The sequence below is a fragment of the Aythya fuligula genome, chromosome Z (assembly GCF_009819795.1).
Source record: "Aythya fuligula isolate bAytFul2 chromosome Z, bAytFul2.pri, whole genome shotgun sequence".
NCBI lineage: Eukaryota > Metazoa > Chordata > Aves > Anseriformes > Anatidae > Aythya > Aythya fuligula.
The window spans coordinates 48,301,379-48,322,063 of NC_045593.1; the positions used below are offsets into that span (position 1 = coordinate 48,301,379).

The following is a 20,685-nucleotide window of genomic DNA, read 5'->3' on the forward strand; positions in this document are numbered from 1 at the left end:
AAATAATTCATCTGGTTTAGGACAGGCCCCTAATTCAGTGTCTCAGAGCATATGACAGTAGTCATTTGGATCTTAGTTGCTCACTTTAGAGAGGGAGCCATACACTTAAGAAAACTGTTCTAGAAAACAAAACAAAAACAAATTAAAAAAAAAAAAAGTTATAAAAATATTCTGTGAGTTCTTCTCTTATCCTGAATCCTAAAGACCTAAACCATCCTTCCTGAAAAAGAAAGCCACCTGACATGTTTCTCTGAATCACACTGCTTCACCAAGTCAGACAGAACTGACAGAGTGAGCAACCTGAAGTGCTTGTTTCATGTAAAGAGTGCTTCTATTTTAATACTCCTGAAGATATGGTTAATTTTAAAGTGTTCACTGGAGAACCATCATTCCCTACTCATCAGCGAGGATTTCCTTCGCTTTTTTCCCATATAGGGGAGGTGAACTTAACAATAAAAATGAACTACTGAAGATTTTCTGCACAATTAATATTACAAATAATTACAAATATTCTGCACAATTAATAAGTACAAATATCATGTTCATCATCATAATAAATAAAAGAGCAGATTCCTCAAAGTTTTTTGTTTTTTTTTTTTCAAATTTTAAGGAAATATAAAAGTTTCAAAACTATTAGTTCAAGCCAGAATTTTCTTCCTATTCCACAGGTAAATATTTTAGGTTCTTTGGTATTTTTCCCTAATACTGAAATACTGAAACAAAACATATCAATGTATCAATGTGTCACTACTTTATGTGAAACAATTCACTAATGTTGGCATATAGTTTTGAAATATCTCACTCTACCCAAGTACTGTATCCAAACAAACAAAAGCAAACTAAAATGTCAGCTTCCACTCAGCATGCTCACAAAGTTTTTGTACAGGACACAGTCCATTGCTTGCCTGCTAGCCACAGGCAAAAAACAGTCTTTTTTTTCCTTCCAGCTCCTCTGGGAAAAGAAGGCTGTTACAGACATCCAAAACTGCCTTCCTGGGTGAGGCTTCAAAGAGCACAGCTTCTGGGCTGCGCTTATTTTCAAATCAAATGCTTGGCACAAACAAGAAACTAGAGAGGCCACAGCCAGACTGGGGATCTCTGAGAAACCAGATGTTTCACAGGCCTGCAGCATCCAGAGCAAGTCCATCTCAAAAAGAATGATGTGTGAGAAAGATAAACAGTTTTGTCAACCCTTTTTTAGTTTTGCTTTTGTTTGTTTTTTTTTTAGCTCACTGAAAATTATTTCATCACTCACAGGAGAAAAAAAAAAAAAAAAAAAAAAGGCAACAAAGCATCTTCCCTGGGATCCTTCCCTGGGATAATTCAGTTTAACTTAATTTCTACCCTGATGTCAGCTGAAAACAAGGCCACTTCCAGGCTTGCTACTCTTTTGATAGATCTAATAAACATCAAGTTCATATGCTTCTGACTGGGGGCAGCCATCCTTATGAAAAACACTGCTGTGTCTATTCCATAATAAGGCTCCAAAATACTGCAAGCAGCCATAATGTTGCTCTCACAGTCTCAGTGCTCACTGTAGATGATTGAGATGCTTTCTAAATGAGGATAAGAATGAAGACAAATCAATGAAAACATAATAATAAACAGCAAGCCTTTTAACACAGTGTTTTTTCTTCTTTAATGTTGAGGCTCCTAACGACGGCAATTTTTTTTTTTTATTTTATTTTTTCTCTCTCTAGCTGTATCTGGGCAGAAAGTTGTACGCAGTATGTGGCTCACAGCAAATAGCACAGCAGTGACTACGCAAGTCTGTCTGCTTTCTCTTTATATATACCCTGAGCAAGGATTTTTCTCATCTCATACATCATTTACAATCCACTGCAGTGATTCCCCAAAGCCTGTATGTACCTTCAGCATAAAGAAGAAACAAGCTGCCTGAAAAAGACTGCCTTGTCTTTCAAGAAGACTGGCATTTCACTGCACTGCAAAATCCTTGTGGCTGTATTTTTAGCAGTGTCTTAGGAACAGATTGTCCTTTAGGGTTCTAAATGGGAAGGATGAAAATAAAATTGGAGATGTTCATTCAGTCCTTTGGTCACCTACTCCAAACGCATCCCTCTGAACTCTCTGAAAGTTTGTAACTGTATGAAAAAAGAACTCCCAGGACTAGAAAATGCTTTTTCATGTTATAGGTCTCTTAAGAACAAAACCTAAACATGGCAAGAAGAAAATAATTCATCAAAACTTCTGAATACTAGAGCAAACTACGACTCCCAATATGACTTATATTTTTTCACTCATTTTATAAACATTATTGAGGAACAGTACCTTTGGGCAGACAGCAAATACCTGTGCAGTAGGCTGTTCTTCCAAAGTCTCACAAATTAACATGGCACTTGCACTCACCTGCTTTGTATCAGGAGTCATTAGGTTTAAGCTGGTGGTGGAGATATTCAGCATTATGCTCATTCCTGCAAACTGAAGATTGCTTTTTCCCAAGATGCTAGAAAGAACTTTGTTTGGTGGCTGTGAGGGAGAAAAAAAAAAAAAAAAGTTTGTGTTCTGTTTACTTGGGACAACCTACCTTGCAGGTAGGATTAGCTCAAATCTTAAAGGTTCCTAAAAAGTTGCTGACTTTTCAAAGATCACTTAATTGGAATAGCTGTTTTCCTCTGGAAAAACTACTAATACTGCTAATGATATCTGGGCAGGTATACACAATACTTGACCTAACAAATTAAGACCTACTAAGACCTATCTTTTTTTGTGAGATATCAATCCTATCTTCATCAAGGGACTATGCGACCAGACTAAGATGAACACCATAAATCATTATCTTAAAATGACATGCAAAAACAACTCAAAATCCTTTCAGGATCTGTTGCTTGCTCTGCATTGATTGCCTGCTCTTCTCCCTTTCTGAATGGGAAGTGGGATTCCTGTGACAGTGGTGGGATACTCACAAAAAATAGAGTGATGTTATACTCATAGACTTCTCAACAGTAGGTAAAAGCCCAGCAGGGTCTAAAACCTCTGTATGTGGGGATACAATGTACAGCTGAAGATTACTCCTAACTCATAAAATCAGTACAAATGGTGTGAAAACGGAGGAGATGTAAAAATATTCATTTCTGTAGGTAAGCATCCCATAAGATCCTAAGATGTTGTGTAGCAACATGAGTTTCGCTGCATATCTTCTATGCTGCAAGCTGGATGAGAACGAAAGTAAGGGGTTACCTACGAGAGACCACAGAGCTTACAAACTTCACACCTCTGGCAGCCAGGAGAAATCTCACAACCACAAGAGAACAGATAAACACAGCCCTAACAATAGATTGCCAGAAATAACAGACCAAGTCCAGTCACCTGCTGTAGATGTACAGGTGAATACTGACGTTGGTAATTAGGGTATAAAAGCAGAGTTGTGAGTAGAGGCAGCATCCTTCTGCCACTGTATTTATGTTATGGTCTGCAAGTCTGGTAAGTTTCTAGCAGACTGGCCACTTTTCTGATCCTCTTTAAAGCTTAATTCAGTTTTGTTGTGTTTTTGTTTGTTTGTTTTTTTTACCTCTTTCATTTATTAAAAACATACTGTTTATATATTATTTGTATGCAACGGTTGTGCTGCACTCTTTTTACTACACCATGCTACAGAGCTAGTATTTTCCCTAGCACCTCTTTACAACAAGCTCATTGAATGTTCTTGTTTCTCTTCTTTCCTTAAACCCTTGTGCTTCCGAGATGATACCTGAGGATCCCCTCTCCGAGAGGGTAAGTGTGAAAAATTGACCTCAAGAACCAAACTTGTAAACCAGCAGTGGCAAAACCATGAAAGTACAGAGTTAAAAAAAGATAATTGCCTTCAACATTTAGCTGAAGTTCTGTTGCTGGGCAAACTTTCTTCTCAGCCAGCAGGCTTACTTTATAAATAGTATATCTTTTCAGTAACTGTTAAGCACTACTGTTTCTTAAAAGAGTAATACGATAAGGTGTTTTACTAGGCACTTAGGGCTCTATTTAAACTACTTTTTGAATTACATTTTGCATCACTGAGCATTTCCAATAAAGGTATTTTCCTCTTTCAGGTTTAAAAAACAAAGGTCAGAGCATCTAAAAATGACAGCAAGATAAATTTGTTGAGAAAGAGAAGAAAACCACAACTTAATTTCTGAAACAGTTTCCAATTAGGCTGTCATATATGTGGTTGCCTTTCACCTGGGGAAGATTTCCCACTGCATAAGTGGTGTATCAGACTCCCCCTTCTGCATGGACTCTGCCCAGATGGCCAGGTGGGAGATAAGCAGGTAGACCTTGTCCTTCTCCTTCTGCTCCCAACAACATGCACAAGGGCTAGAATTAATTGCATTCTGTGCTCTTTCCCTTAGACTTTGTATTAAATTCCAGTTTTGCTAATGGGCATGTGGAAAAGCAGAAGGTACAGGGGCTGAGCTGAGGTTTCCTCCACTTCCTGCCTTCAGACCCTAATTCCTACTACACAAGTAAGAATGAATGCCTGAAAAGAATTGTGTCAAGCCATAATAACACTTGGACCTGCCTTCAGGCCACAGAGCATCTGGCTACAAGCATTTATGGAAATAGTATGTGAAATGGGGAATCATCAAGTACATTCTTTCTCTTTCCAGAAACCAGCAATTTCCAAACTCTTAATTGTCACCAGTAAAGCTATGCTCCATCAAAATATCTAATCAGTTTCAAAACAATGTATATTTTTGGCCCCCAAAATAAATGATTTTCACAACTTACTCATACACTTTATGAAAAGGCATTCCCTTTTGTTTGCTTTTTAGCCTTTCACCTGCAAATTTACCAAAAACAAACAAACTAAACAACCACACACACACATGCAAAAACAGAGTTTCTACAGTATGAACATAAAGGCAAGCCACAATGTATTTCCTACATGTCCTCATACTTCAAGATGTCTATAAAAGATGATTCTAACCAAAAGGGAGAGAGGCAAATTAATAGGTGAAAAGAGCCAATACTTGAAATGATTAATGATCTGCAATTCTCAAAGCTGCTTTAAACCACCTGCTTGCTGTGCCTGGTCTCCTTGGTGTTGAACTAAGAAAATAAAGTCAACTTCACTACAAGAAAAGAAAAATACCTTTCGTTTCTTGAAGGCTCCTTTGGCACCAGGCACAGCTTCACAAACACGACTGATTGCTTCCCTGAAGAGACAGAAAAAAAGGTTTATGGCAAGTGAAATCATGAGTTTCTTCATCATACTTCTGAGATGCACTGGAAGAGAACAGCTCCAGATGGCATTTCTGCTCACAGGTGAAGATACTTAGTAGGTCAGTTAGCTTTCTTCTCACTACTAGAAGAGGTGCCATTCAGATTTAGGCTACCTTAGCATAAAGCAGAAGGCAGCAAACAGTCAACATTAGTGAAAGGAAGAGTATCTTGAGAGCTACAAATTATAAAAATGATTTTTCTCACTATTTAAAAGAACTTTCCTCATTGTAAATTAGAAAACTTACTTTGACACCTTCTTCCAGTTCTCTTTTTTGTACCTTATTAAGCCATGAGGAATCTGATCGTAAGAAATGTCTTTAACTAACATTTCTTTACTGCTTTTATTTTTTTAAAAACAAACAAACAAACAAAAAAAAACTTTCCTATAAAGTAAAGGTTAGTTATTACCATTTTTCTCATTCATGTATTATACACATTTTCAGTCCCACCTTTTTGGCTTTAGAAAATTTATTCTAAGAAGTACAAAATATTCATGATAATATACACATTGTATAGAAGACATGAGAAGTATATTTTGATACAAAATTTTAATTGATAAATTGTTCAGTGTGACCTGAATAATTTAATTGTGCCCCTATTTTTACACTGTAAACAAATGAATGCCTTGAGCATTTTTCTTCAGTTTTCTAATATTGCTTCATTTTTCCCACTGTATCCACGTTGAATGAAAGAAAAGCATGTTGAAAATGAATATGAATTAGGACAGTAATTATATGTTAGATTATTATTTTTTTTTTCAAATCATACAGCTGCAACAAATATTTTAGATTCTTTCAGTATTGAAAAACTAATTATCGGAACAATCAAGCTGGTCAGTGTTTAAAATGTGCTACTGTGCACACCCAGATATTCCTGTGGCAATTAACTATTATGCTGTAATAGACCTGTCAAATTGACACTGCACAAAACAGTTGCCCAGAGATCTGTAGAGTTGGCTGTAAACCTCGTTTGTTTTAAATATCAATTGGGATTAACAGCGCATTATTCTTAGACCTAGAACCACATGAATAAATATAGAATGGAAAACAATAAACTACGAGCTAAAGAACAGCCAAAATACTCAACACCTCAATACAACCTTGATAAAAATACCTATTATTTTAATTGTGTGTCATATGCAGGATGGTATTTCAACCATTCATTAGGTCAATGCACAGGATCAACAAGTGAGCCAGGAAAGAAATGTCATATATGTTTCAACATTCAATATATAATGGCTCTGCAAATGTCACAGATTTATCCAGGCGCGATCAGTAATTACTATATATTTATGCCTGGGGTACTGTTACCTAGGGTAGATACAAAGTTCAAATCACCTGTTCGCATGGTTTTTTTTGGGCAGAGAGAGGGGGAGGAACAGGCTTTGCAGCAGGTTTAAAATCCTGTCATTCTGAAGAAGAGCAAGATTTATAGAAACAGATAATCAAAAAGCTTTCAGGCACACAATCCTTTCTTCAGGTCTGGAAGAGAGCTTGTTTGTTCCAAAGCTTGTCTTTTCTTTTTTATCTCTCAGCTACATCTGCTCCCCTAATAAGATTGTCTCTCACTACAAACCCTGCCTTGCATATATCCTCAGACCATCATAGATATAACAGCAATCCATTTCACAGTTCAGTGCTTGTATTTAGTTCCCACATTCACTACTATGCTTCTTTGATCCAAACAAGTCTTTTAGTAAAAGCAGTTACTAACTTTTCTTACATACCAGGTAAAAATTGTTTTATTTTAAGAGCAGGTCTCATGTCTTAGAAATACAACACAGCAATATTCAGATGTAGGTTACTTGTGAAAACATTAATTATGAAAAATAAATATCCTTCTTCTCCACCAGTTAAAATCTTTTCTTAGAATTAGGCAGGAGCGACAGCCATTATTTTTACAGACGTAGCCTGTCAAACTTTGCACCAAAATAAAACTTGAGGTTTCCCATCTCTATCCTGCAACCGAACTGAATCCTTCAAAGGCAATGAGGTGAGAAGTCCATGCCTCCCAGCTCACTGATGTCCCTCGGACCCATGCCTCGTGCTTCCCCAGGTGAGTCTGAGCTTCACTGACTCAAAATCACTGATATGGAGGCACCACCTTCATCTTCTTTGTCTCTTCTTCCCACGAGCTCTGTTTTCATCAGTGGTCTGACTAGTGTATTAAGATCCCTCATAGGTTTTGCCTCTCACAAAAAGGATTTACATTTCAGAGACAAAAGCTGTGCTTGATGAATACATTTGCCCATAATTTCCTTTCTCTTCCTATTTACCTATACCGTATTCTATCTCTTGCAGCAACATGGAGTGTGCAGGAGAAAAAGGGAATTTTCTGATCAGTACACTTGACAGCAACTGTTCAAAAGCATGTTATTTTTCTAGTGCAGGACTGGGGTTTAAAAGCTTGTAACTGAATAGACCTACCTGACTCAAGGACCCTGTTAATCAAAACCATCTCTTGAGTACAGGAAACTAAATGAACCTGCTCAAGAGGCTGAAGCCCCAGGCTGGGGGCTGGCAAAGCAGTCTCAATTTCTGTGGTATAAATAGGAAAGCACAGAGCAGCTTAAAAGATGGGGTACACATCCTCCCACTCAATAACAAAGCACTATAGGTTTTCCAGTTACAGGCCTTCCTTTCAGTAAAATACTTTAGTTTTACTGAACTCAGTGTTCCCAAAGTCTGCATGAACACCAGTAGTGGAGGGAAGACCTGGGAAAAGTGAGAGCTCATTGAGATAGATGTCAGGCATGTCATCTGAACTTAAATTTGACAATTTGTTTTAAAATTCATTTTTTAAAAACTCTGTGAATATTAAATACATTCAAACAATGGCAGATTTTGTGTTAACAATGTCTTTAATGAAAATTCTGGGAACTTCAGAAAAAGATATTAAAGCAGTTCTGTCTAAGCAAGATCAGAGCAGTTTGACTCCTTTATGGACCTGCAACAAAAGCTGCAGTACTTTTCTGCCTGTGATTTAAGGAGTCTTAAAGAAGTATATGATGAAAACAGAAAGAAAAAGGGCAGGTGAGTATCTGCCACTACACAGACATACACTCTTCCTGGGGAAGGTTCCTGGACCTCTCTGTTTATAATCTCAATTATCTTTTGGGGATCTTAACACAGGCAGAATGGAGATGTGGAAGACCTCCTAAAGGCTTCACTCTACCTTGCATTGCCAGGCAGTACAGAGGAGACATCTTTTTTCAGCCGATCAGATTTGCAAATGCCTATGCAGCATAAGTACCTGAGCCACAAACCTTACCCAGAAATAGAAACAGCTGCTAGGTTAAGAGTGCAATTATCTGACTTGTGCATACAAATGTTCGCCTAAAGAATGTAAAAACAAAAGTTCTGGATATATTTGCACAATTGAACAGTTGCATGGACTTCGGAAAATTAGGGTATGACTAGACTAACTTTCTGGTAAGAGAATTATTTTACACAGGCAGACATTATACCTTTCTATGCCATGTGCCGTTTCATTAGCTGGGCAGAGATTGATACCAGTGTAAAGTTATCCTGATCTCTTGTAAAATTAGCTACTGTGCTGTCTTCATGAGGGACCACATACTGAGTTCCAAATCTGTCCAAGAGTATTTTCTGCTTTGCAGATGGTCATACTGTGGAGTCATTTTCTTGGCACAAAATATGTTGTGTGTTTTGAAATATAAATTCAGCATGCAAATATATTGAGAGAAAAATTACCAATATGCATTTTCTCAGCCTGACCTATTCTACCTGAAATTGATTTGACATCTCTCTGAGAAAGAAAAAAAGACATTTTGCATTTATATTTTTTTCCATTAAAAGGCTAATGCCCTGATATTTTTCATAGTTTTAGTCTTGTTTTACTCTGGTAGTTATGTAAAGTAGCCCACTCAGGAAGCTCAAATCTGTTCTATGAAACACTGTCACATGAAAATACCCTCTCTTCCTGTGGTTTCAATGATTTATTTTATTTTATGGCTGGGATGCTGAGCTTTATTGTTGCTGTTTTTAATTAATATGATTTAATTGGTTAAAAAAATACAGAACTCTAAAAGTCATATTTCAGGGAAATGACAGCACATGAAAATTGTGTGGATTTTTTTCAACATATCTGGAAAAAGAATAGCAATCTCAAGTATTTAGACTAGGTACTCGGACTAATTTTATTAGTCTGAAATACATTGTATGGCTAGACTAAAAAACTACTAATATTCTTTCATTAATATCCGTTAGCATCTGATAGTTCCCAAGTTTTTCTTTGCCACCTCCAAAGGTTAGGACTTCAGAAATTTAAAAATAGACATCAAAAGATGGACTTTTTTAATGTAAGCATGACACATCTTAGAGAGCTATAAATAAGGCTCCTAGTTATTTCTTAATAGTTTTATATTCCTGCCTTTTTTTTTTTTTAATAATTTATAAATCATTACCAACTGATGTACCAGAATTTTATGAGGAGATACAATGTCCATGCTAAATATAAAAATAAGTTGCTGCTGGAAAACAAAACAAAACCAAACAACCAAAACCAACACCACACAAAAACAGACAAAAAAAAAAAATAATTATTTTAAAATCTGTTTAATGATTGAAATATTACTTGTTTGTATGTGAAACAGGCAAAACAAGCGAATGCTACCTGAACTAGCACAGGGGACATGCACAGGCTCTGGAGACTAAACCAATACATTGCTGCTTACAGAACCTCAAATGCCAACAGGCAAAGAGACAATTGGTGTAAGGCTGAAAGAGCATCTAAGGAGGCAGAGCAGAGAGTGCCAGCAGGAAGGGCAGGGTAAGAACAAAGGGCAGATACACCTCCCCTCCAGGGACCCCCAGATTGTGGGGCCAGGCCTGGTGCCACCGCCCTGACACGTTGCCTGTCCTGAGTGTGCTGGTGATGGGAAGCCTGGCTGATGAAGAAGGCTGCACTGGCAAGCAGGTTGTGGTCAACTGGTGAAGCAAAGAAGTTATGGTTCCACTTTATCTTCCTCTCATATCCTTGGTTTGTTTCTTGAAATGGAGTCTTCTGACATGGAGAAAATCTACAAGCAGAAAATGAAAGGAAGCTGGCCAAATTCGGTTTTGGTGTATTGAATAAACTTTGCAAGGTAGCAAGGCTGTCTTTGTCAACTGTTTTGGCAAAGGATTAAGGACACCACCAGGTACATAGTATGCAATGTGTCCATTGGTAATTCAGGCAAGGCAAAGTAGTTGTTATTTTTATTCTCCTACATCTTCAGTGTGAGACTAACATTAATTTTCTAATAGAGGTGGCTTTGTTTTTTACCTGCAAAAATATATTTTTTATCCATTTGTATGCTGTTTAACAACATACATACTTGAAGGGATATTTGAGGCAATTTCAATGCAATCTGTACCTTCTTTTGTAACGTGCAAGTTTCACAAACTCACTCTGTTTCGTTTAGCACTAACAGAGAAGTCCATCTGTTTTGGTGGCTTCTCCTGATACAGTAGTTCTGAACAGTGGTTTGGTTTTAGGAATTTACAGTGAAAGTGTTTATCCAATAGCACACGTTATCTCTTCACTCTGCATGTACAAACAGTGAGTTTGGCACTTAGTAAAACTGGAACAAACAGCATTTTTTTCCTTATACTTAAGCCAAACGTATGCTACACACAGGTGACAGCAAAGAGGCTGCTGGGAACACAGTCATATATATGCAACTAACCATTATGTAGATTCTGATAATCTTCTAAAAATCAACATTTGCGGAAAATTTAAGAAAAAGTCTTGAAATAATTTACAGCTTTTGTGAACATCATGTAGATATATACAAAGCCTTGATGCATGCTTACAAAAACCTTCCTTCTGCACAACCTTACATACATCAAGAGTAAAGTCAACGATGACCAAAAAAAAAAAAAAGAAAACTAACAGTAATAAATAAAAATGTACTTGGAGTTCTAGATTGTTAGGTAGCTCTAATTCTTTAGCTTCTTTTGTGATGTTCAGGCTTTATTCCATTCATCCTGGTCTCTGGCTGTTTATTCTGGTTGTTGTCAGGGAGATGGACAGGATCTGAACCAGGATCACAGTAACCTCCAAACTGTGTCCTACTTCAGATCATTTAGTACAGTATCCTCTCTCAAAGAGTCGCCAATAGCAAGCATTTCAAAGAAAGGCATAGGAAACCTTACAAAAGTAAGATGGAAAAAAAAAAGTCTAAAAAAAACTGCCTTCGCCCTTGCACTTTCCCCTAACCATGGCCCCATGCACAGAGCCCACACAGCAGAAAACAGGGGTGGACTACATGCACCCTCTAGGCTGTAGGGTATGATACAGAGAAAGCTGAGCACAAAATTCAACATGGTACCTATTTGTTCTCAGAAATGACAGCAGAAGCATTCTTGCTTTTCAGTGTCGTCTTCTGTCCTTTTCGCTGTGAATTTCTGCAAAGAATACAGGTATGTTTGAGGCACGCACTGTGTTATCTAAATGTCATTTACATGATTTAGTACTGGACTTGAACCCCGATCTAAAATCTGGATTTGCATTATCTCCCCTCCTGAGGGTTGGGATATTGGCATCAGTGGGTTTGATTTCCGCTCTTAGAAAACATGGGCCCAGGTCCCAGATTTGGAGAGGAATCTCTTTCAAATAGTTCAGCCCAGCAGTGACTGAGGAGAGGAGTAGGACCAGAGTTTGGATTTGAGTTCAATGCTCCTAAGAAGTATCTCACTCCTGACTTACTTGTCATTATCACAGCATGCAATATAACCTTTTTATTCAAGCAAAGGGAGGTGTGATTTTCTGAAGCTGCATGCAGTAAACTGATTGCTTTTAATTAGATGCCAGTGAACATGCAGCCCTGTAGTCCAGATAATACTGTACGACAAACAGTGCATGCAACATTATTCTAATTCAATCCAGTGCATAACTAGACACATGCATTCAAGTAGTGAAGACTCATTACACTATAACAGATTAAACAATAAGCATAAAAACATATTAGAGGAATTTCAAATATTACATGTGTTGCAAAAGTATTTTACCTTTTTCTCTTTAGTATATAAAAAGATTGTGAGCAATAAAGGCATGGCCACAAAAGTTCAGGGGCCAAACAGCACCTTTCCGTGATGATGAGAGTAGATTTCAGATGAACTTAGGACCACTTGCCACCTGCAGTTAGCTGAGCAGTCTTGCTTGCTAGTCCTTCTTTTCCTCCTCTGTTTTGAAAATTAAACGCTTCTGTTCATCTTGCTGTTCAAGAATGTCATCTTGACCTCACATGTGTTACAAGAATTGTCACCACATATTTAATGATGCACCATGTGGATTTGGCTGGCTTTTATTTATCTTTATGCATAGCTGCTGACCCTTGGCTTGGACCCCATCCATTTATTTGCTCAGAAATTCACATGATGTTATATTCATTATACAAAAGAAAAAATGCAATGAACTGGTTAATACTACTCCAGTTGTCCTGTAGTGAAATAATCTTGAAACTTCAAATGTGAAATAATAAAAAGAAAATTCTCTTATAAATTGTACATAGCTGTTCATTTTTCCCCAGATCATAACCAAAATTAGGATAACAATACCTTTTGTCAGGCACCACCAAAGTTGTTAAATCTTATGAAGAGTATGACAAGTGAAAGTATTTGTTCTCTGCTTTCACACAAAGATAAATGTATTGCTACAAGTTTAACATTTCAATTTACAAGAAAATGTAAAAGAGAAACAAAGCCAAATCATAGGTCAAGTGCAACGGTCTTAGATGGCACAGGTTGGTAATTGATGTGATTATCCTCATGACGAGAAAGGAAAGACCCCTGGTCTGATTTTTGACTCATCAGCTTTGATCCAGTTCCTGGAGCTGAAATCTGTTTTTCATTTGTCAGAATGGTCCATGCATGCACGCTGACATATATGCTTTCCTAATGTGTTAGTCATAAGGGTTGGAATTTTCAAAGCAATACAAAATATCTGGACCACCTTTTCCTATTAGCTTCCTATGTGATATGGGTATCTAATTCACTAGATAACTGGAAATAGTAAACCAAATTTATAAGTAATTTCATGTTCATCAATGGCACAGATGCTCTTTACAAAGCACTAATTCACTTAATTGCACAGTTGTTTGGGACTGGGATGAGAATTTACAAAATAATGTCTAAAGTTTGCAGCAGTGTCTGAGACTACAAAATTTATCCACCCCATGACTGAGCCACAGATTTTTTTCTTCTATGAGACGGTGATGCTCCTCTTCCCTTGGGGATTTGGTCCTGCTCAGGGCCAGCAGAAAGATAAACTGACCATAACCAGAAGGCAGGAGAAAAAAAAAAAAAAAAAAGAAAAACAACAACAACAACAACAAAATACAAGAAAACAAACAAATAAGCAACAACAACAACAACAAAGTAGGAGCTTTGCAATGTGGAAGAAAAGCAAAGGCAAGAAAGCAAGTAGGTGCAGGAATGTGATGCTCTGCTAGAAACAGAGCGACTGTTTTGTATGTGTCAAGTGCAACACATGTCTATTAGGAAAGTATATATCCAGACCTTCACACTGATCAGATACCTTGGTTCATTTTTTCTAAATGGCTTTTATGCTATTTAGTAAATACCACATGATAACAGAAGTAATACTGGCCCAACATAGATCAGTTTCTTCTATGACTGGTTTTACAAAGTCTTGGAAAAAGACTGTATTATAATAAACAGTTGTGATACAGGCTTGTATCCACATGGGAACTTGTGCCTGTAATATCAGAACATCAGTACTAATTCAGTAGATACCTTAAGGCCTATGTTATGCTTCTTATTGCACATGAGCAATTTCACATCAGCAAATGTGAGTTTTAATCATTCCTTAATAAAAAATAGGCTTACATGTGAAATGTTAATTGATGAAGTATAGCACAGACTGCTTTCTGTGTGTACTTAAGACATGGAATGAAGATTTTTGGATGAATTTATGAAATGCAGATTAAGTTGCTAGATCCTGATTCCAATTCCAACTCCTACTTTAAAATAGGTTTTAGATCAGGAACTACGTGATCAGAATAATGAGTTAATAAGCCCTCATTATTTTATGATAAATGGAAAACCGAAAATGCAAAATAACAAACAAAACAGGAAAATATATCTTCCTGCTTGAAAAAAATATCCTGTGTTCTAGATGTCATCAGGGAAGATGAGCCAAGAAAATGTCCAGCATGTAGACAAATATGCTGTAACATAACAGAAAAAATGTGATTCCAAGTCTGTTTCACAGTAAAAGCCAAAAAACATTTTGTATTGAGAGAACTGTAAGACAAAGATACTTTGTTTGTGCAGATCATACTGCTTTAGATCACCAAATATGTTCACATATTAAAGGTAGAGTTGTGCTTCTAAGTTAGATAATAAGAAAGATACATTGCCAATGAAAACATAAAGTATGAGAGATTGTGCAGGAAAAAATAAAATAAAATCCTGAATTCAGTCCACCTTGAGATAAAAACTACAAAACCAAAAGGTATAACAATTGTTTCATAAGCCAGTATCATTCAGCTTCCAGTTGGTAATAACAGATCTGCCATCTGCATTGGAACTACAAGACTGCCTGGACATGAAAGCATTTTTAAAAGTTACTGTTGTGAATACTATAGAAATGTATGCTAGCGGTTTAAAACAACAGAATAGGAAAATGCTCAGATACCTCCACATACTAGGTTGTCTGAAATACAGAATTCTATCATTTACCAGTCCATGTACTTTTATGTCCCTCATCAAAACTACATCTTGACAAATAAATGATTAACATTTTCAGAGGACCCACAGGGGCCCCTTCAAAGCTAGTGTAACTCAAAGTCAATGCATGTAGTTCATGAGAATTGCATCCAAGCCTAAAAATAAGTATTTTTTTTTCACATTTAATAAAGGAAATATTTAGCTGTCTACAGTACAAAAATTATTTATGATTAGTGACAGTAAGACATCTTAAAGAGCTGAAATTCAACTGTTGTTTCAATTCATATCATTTTATGTGCATTTCTTTGAAAGGGACTGCTTCATTACTTTGATGCCAGAATGTGTCTATGGCCATTTGAAACTGTGGTCTCCATTCACTAGAAGACATCAACACCATATGGTGTTGATGGGGGGGGACGGGGAGAGGAGGATTTTATGGGGGAGGGAGGATCCTTAAGCTTCACGGAAGCTGTATTGGTATTGGGTGAGATATTTCCTGTAAAAGCATAATAAAAAGCAGACGAGGTATCCAAATATATTTAGTATGTGTTTTGCTATTTTTCTGACCTTTCCTCTTTGGGGACACAATTCAGAAGTGACTAAAAATATGCTTGTACAAAGTCTTACCTTGTAATCTGTGTTCTTGTATTGAAGTCAAGAGATCTCATTGAACGTAAGACTTCTATGCACCCCAAGTACTGTAAGGAAAAAAAAAAATGTTGAAAAACATATTATAATTATTGAGTTTTCGGAGAAAATGTTCATTGAAAGACATTGTACATTTTTTTATTTTTACATTTGTTTTATCCTAACTGCCAGGTAGGTTTTTATCATTATGTACTTCTACATCACAGATTTCTTCCATAAACATTTTATTTCATTTAAATATGAAGTTTGGTTCAACTTTTCTTTTTATGTTTAATCTAATCTGTGTAACACCTTGATCATGATGTGTTGATGGGATTTTTAGTTTTCCCCTATCTTAACTGCTCAATTTTACATATAAAGTTAGTCAAACTGAAAATAATATTAATGAAAAAGGAAGTGTGTTGAAGCAAATTCATCTAGCATTGATTAGTAGAAAAATCCAGGGACAGGCAGGATTTAAGATTTTCATTAATGACACTGATAGGAAAATCCTAAGAAAATACATTAATAACAAATGCTGGAAAATGTCTTCAACAGAAGCCTCTCTTCAAGAGAGGATAGACATGAGGGTTGGCTAATGTTTAGGAAAAGACCAGACAGATTGTCCCAGATATCTGCCCTGCATCTCTATGAAAAAGAGGAAGTAGGGTTAGAAACTATGTTAAAATGTAATGTGAATCTTCTGGACATGCTTCCAAAAGCAGGCATAATTTGCATCTGCTAAAACTTACTTGCAGCTGCAGCTCTCATCAGGTATCTGTACGGTGTGGCTTAGCACAAACTAGCTCATGATGGGCATATCCGACAGCAGTATCTTAGTATGAATGCTAAGCACTCAGCCACTCACCTGCCTTTCGAAAATTAGGGGAAACTAGGATGACTCTTCAGACAATGAGCCTTATAACGTTATTTTAGCACTGTGTTTTTATCAGTAAAGTATTTATTTGCAGTGTAATGAAATCTAAAACTAGTGCAAAAAATCAAGAAGACCAGCATTCTATGTCTGTTTTTTCACTGAAAAAAATTGATCTGATGATTATCAGGATCTTTAACAGTGTTTCTTTCTATAGAAAAATACATATCACAAAGTGTTTACAAATGAAGTAAATTGCTTGGTTTCAGATGTACATTATTATTTAACTAATTGCTATCAAATGTTATTGTCTTTACAACAGTAAATAATATAAACTAAAATATAAAGTTACTCTTATTCATTAAAATGCTCAAATCTGGATTATAGTAGCCCATAGTTCTTGGGAAGGTGTTTTTCAAGATCAATTAGATCAATTTCCTGGAGGGTTGTTTTTTGTTTTGTTTTGTTTTAGAATCCTCCTGCAATTTTATCTTAGATTTTTGAATAGTTTGTAAAATCATCAGAGATAATATGTTATTGATAGAGGTCCTGGCACACTGAGCTTTCAAAATAAAGGTCATACTCTCAAAATTTTTAGATTATCAACACTCCTTTATCACTGCAAGATTAGGTAACCCTGTGTATCTTATTACAAGCAGATTCCTTTTTAAATACACTTCTACCTGAGTACTAAAAGCATCCAGAACAACATTTTCATTCTCTGATGCAAGAATTTAACCCATTAACTCATTTTTTAAGTATCTCAGAAGGTGATTAGATTTTCCTGGAGATGAATTAAGCATCAATTGAGATTATCAGATGAACTCAGTTAAGTTATGCCAATATACAGCAATGGAGGATGTTTTCCTATACTCTGCATCATTTTGTTTTAGCGTTACGACGCTTTTACAGATAAATTTTCCCAAATATTTATGTCATATGATATATTTTTACTATGAAATATACAGTAAAGTGGTATAAATATTCAAAGGTATCCCAATGATGTTTCAGTTTGTTACTGAAATACTTGGTTTCCATTATCCCTTCAACACATTCATTTAGACTGCTCAGTACTAAAAGACTTTTGGATTGCAGTTGTTCCTTCACTGGTCTATATTTGACACAGGTTTCTTAAAGGTAAATAATTGTGCAATTTTGAGATCCAGGCTAACATTTTAAAAGCAAACTCTGAAAGGTAGTTTGACAAGTACATGCAGGCGTGCAAATAAATACACAAACACATGTGCATACACATATTGAAGTAAACACACAAGTAATTAGACAAATACCCATAAACATACTTAGAAGGCGTGCATTTAGACTTCTTTGAGTCATACTACCTGATCTGCATTAACAAAAGTAGAGACAAAACCAGACTGAAGGAAAGTCAGATGGAAAAATTATCCTCTATTTATTTTATGTGTAGCATGAAGACAGCTGAACACAACATAGTAAGGCTTGCAATATTCCTGACTGATAAGGCAAAGATGGCAATTGATTTTCTGGGATAAAAGATGTGAACACTTAATCACCACGGCATGTTTTCAAGTAATGAAATTACTATAAATACTGACATTCAAAAGGTCCAAAGGCCAACTACAGGGACATATAACTCACCTACTGCTATGCTTCAATTATTCCCCAAGACCAACATTGCTCTCTAAAAATATCCATTTGAAGTACATCCTGACAAGGATCCACAGAAAGAAGACATACAACCAAGATAGCAAGTAAATAAATTATTCATTTATTTCAACAAATATATATCCTGATTAAAAAGAAATGCTATCTTTTGCTTTAGGCATTCCATGAAACATTTAAAATATCATTATAAAACAGTCTACTTCTAAAAACTCTCCTCTTCACCCAATAATTAATATATATTCTAATCAGTCAGCTACTGTGCACCATGATATTTGTGAACTCCCATTAGCATCCTCCCTCTCATTGCTCAGGAAACAAGCACACCAAGATGCAGCCCACCTTGAAGTAGGAAAATTTGGGACTACCAGTTCCAAGCTCTCTCAAATAATGTTCTGCTTTCTGTCTACTTTTTCATATTTGAATGAGGTTCAAGGTTGTCTACCTTCACTGGATGGTACTGTGCCCTGTGGACACATCTTTCAGATGAAAGAATGCCTTCCCACTCAGAGGTTTTAGACTCATAGCCAACACCTTGTGTTCTAATTGGCACTTTGCAGGAGACTGATGTGAATCTGAAAGAACAGTGTCACATACTCTTGGGATCATGTGTCTTATGCATGAGGTTCCGAAATCTTGAATAGTCATCTTTTTTTTTCTTTTTTTCCAGATAAGTATCATACTTCCCAGGTTTCTAGTTCATCACATAGATGAAGATTTCTTCCATATTCCCTAAAGTATCTCTGTCTTCTCTATGACTCAGTCAGAAAATTCTTGTTTAACAACCAAAAATTTTTATGGTATCCAGTGTTAGATAGGATACCAAGTTCTCTCACCATGTGTCAGAAACAGACAGTTCAACAAATTAGGGTTGAATGCATTCATGTGTGTGAAGCAAAGAGGAAAGGTAAGTGTGGGTAGTCACCATCACAATTGCCTTTTTCTCCTCAAACACAAAAACCTTGCTCAGTGTTCTGTAACACCATTCAAAACACCAAGTTACTGGAAGAAATCTTCCACTCTGAGTCAGAAGCTAGTAGCAGCAACAGCAGCAAACATTTTTATAAAAATGTGACAAGATGTAGCCACCTACAGCACTGCAGTAGTCCAGCCTGGGAGGAATGAATGCTCGAATGTCAGGTGCGCAGGCAGTACCTACTAGCAAAGAAATTTCTGCCCAAAACATGGGTAGCAGGAAGATACACCCATCAACCACTCTCAGACAAAGGAAGGTGTCTAAACTAATGGAGTACCGTTAGCTCACCAAAACAGCATGGTTATTCACAATAAATTAAGACAGACAGGTTTTAATCTGTGTAGCCAGCTGCCTGTCATAAATCTGAGTGGCTCACAGCACTGCAGATTGCACCTGCAATACACAGAGCATCATGCAAGTTATATAAGAGATAACATGGTTACATCAGCAAACAGACATGCAGTTGGTGTAGTTTGCCATAAATTAGCCAGTGCTTTCAAATACTGATGTATGCAAAATCTTCTCTAGCATTGTGTAAGTGTTTATAACAGCCTGGGTGCTCAAAGAAAAATGGAAGTAGCATCCTGTGATTCTGAGTGGTGTATATGGATCTAATTTTTGAAAACAGAAAGCCCTGAACTGTATTGTAAGGTACACTGTAATAAGTCAGACAGTTCAGTTCAAGTTTTTCACCCCCAGGCTTAGCCTTTGCTTTTAGTTATGAAGTCTGCAAAAGTGAGCATCTTTTTACTTGCCACGTCTGTTTCTCATGTGTATTTAGAGTCATACCCCTACACTTTCATTGTCTTTCCTCCCTTCCTTCCTTCCTTCCTTCCTTCCTTCCTTCCTTCCTTCCTTCCTTCCTTCCTTCCTTCCTTCCTTCCTTCCTTCCTTCCTTCCTTCCTTCCTTCCTTCCTTCCTTCCTTCCTTCCTTTTCATTCTTGTTAGACAAAGAGCTAGCCCAAAATTATAAGATGTCAAAAAAAATAAATTGCCAGTTAATATGAATTGACTATTGTTAGTTAAGTCCACTCAAGGACTCCCTTATTTCAAAACAAGAGCTTTTATTTCAAGTTCAAATTATTTTTTCTATCACAACAAGCATATATTTCTGCATTGAAATGGCAGTTCATCCTAATTTCAGGTGTTGTCATTAACAGCCCAATGGGTTGTGTAACTTGCTGTCTACCCTAAACACCAAATTCTTCATGTCTAGATGCACCCTAACAAGCAGGGTATCATACAAAAATTGTAACAGGCCAACACTTGTTTTCAATATAATAAACTTGTCTACATGTAACTTAGAACCCAACCAGATATCCATACAGTTAATACCTATATTGATGAATGAAAAAGAGAAAACCAAACCGAACAAAAAGCAGCCCAAATCGAAGCTATAGAGTGCAGGTTTAACTACAAGTATCTTACAATGAGTTTTTCTCTCTGGCAAATGAACAAGGAAGAATTAACCAGAACCCTTGTAATATCACATTATACCATTTTCCAAGCTTAACTGAATTTGCAGTGCCAACTTACTAAACCACTTAAGTGAAGAAAAAAAAAAAAATAGAAAGAGAAAGAGAAAGAGAAAGAGAAAGAGAAAGAGAAAGAGAAAGAGAAAGAGAAAGAGAAAGAGAAAGAGAAAGAGAAAA

At 36.5% G+C, this 20,685-nt stretch overlaps 1 protein-coding gene across 5 annotated transcripts in view; it reads right to left on the reverse strand.

Annotated features, from left to right (window-relative positions):
- Window positions 1-20,685, reverse strand: part of SHC3 (SHC adaptor protein 3) — a 62,035-nt gene that overhangs the window by 20,827 nt on the left and 20,523 nt on the right. For all 5 annotated transcript variants that reach the window (XM_032206124.1, XM_032206122.1, XM_032206120.1 and 2 more), the window contains 3 exons: window positions 15,543-15,613; window positions 5,090-5,153; window positions 2,368-2,487 (listed from right to left, as the gene is read on the reverse strand). In XM_032206124.1, coding sequence (XP_032062015.1) covers window positions 2,368-2,487; window positions 5,090-5,153; window positions 15,543-15,613 — 255 coding nt within the window. The remainder of the gene's footprint in view (window positions 1-2,367; window positions 2,488-5,089; window positions 5,154-15,542; window positions 15,614-20,685) is intronic.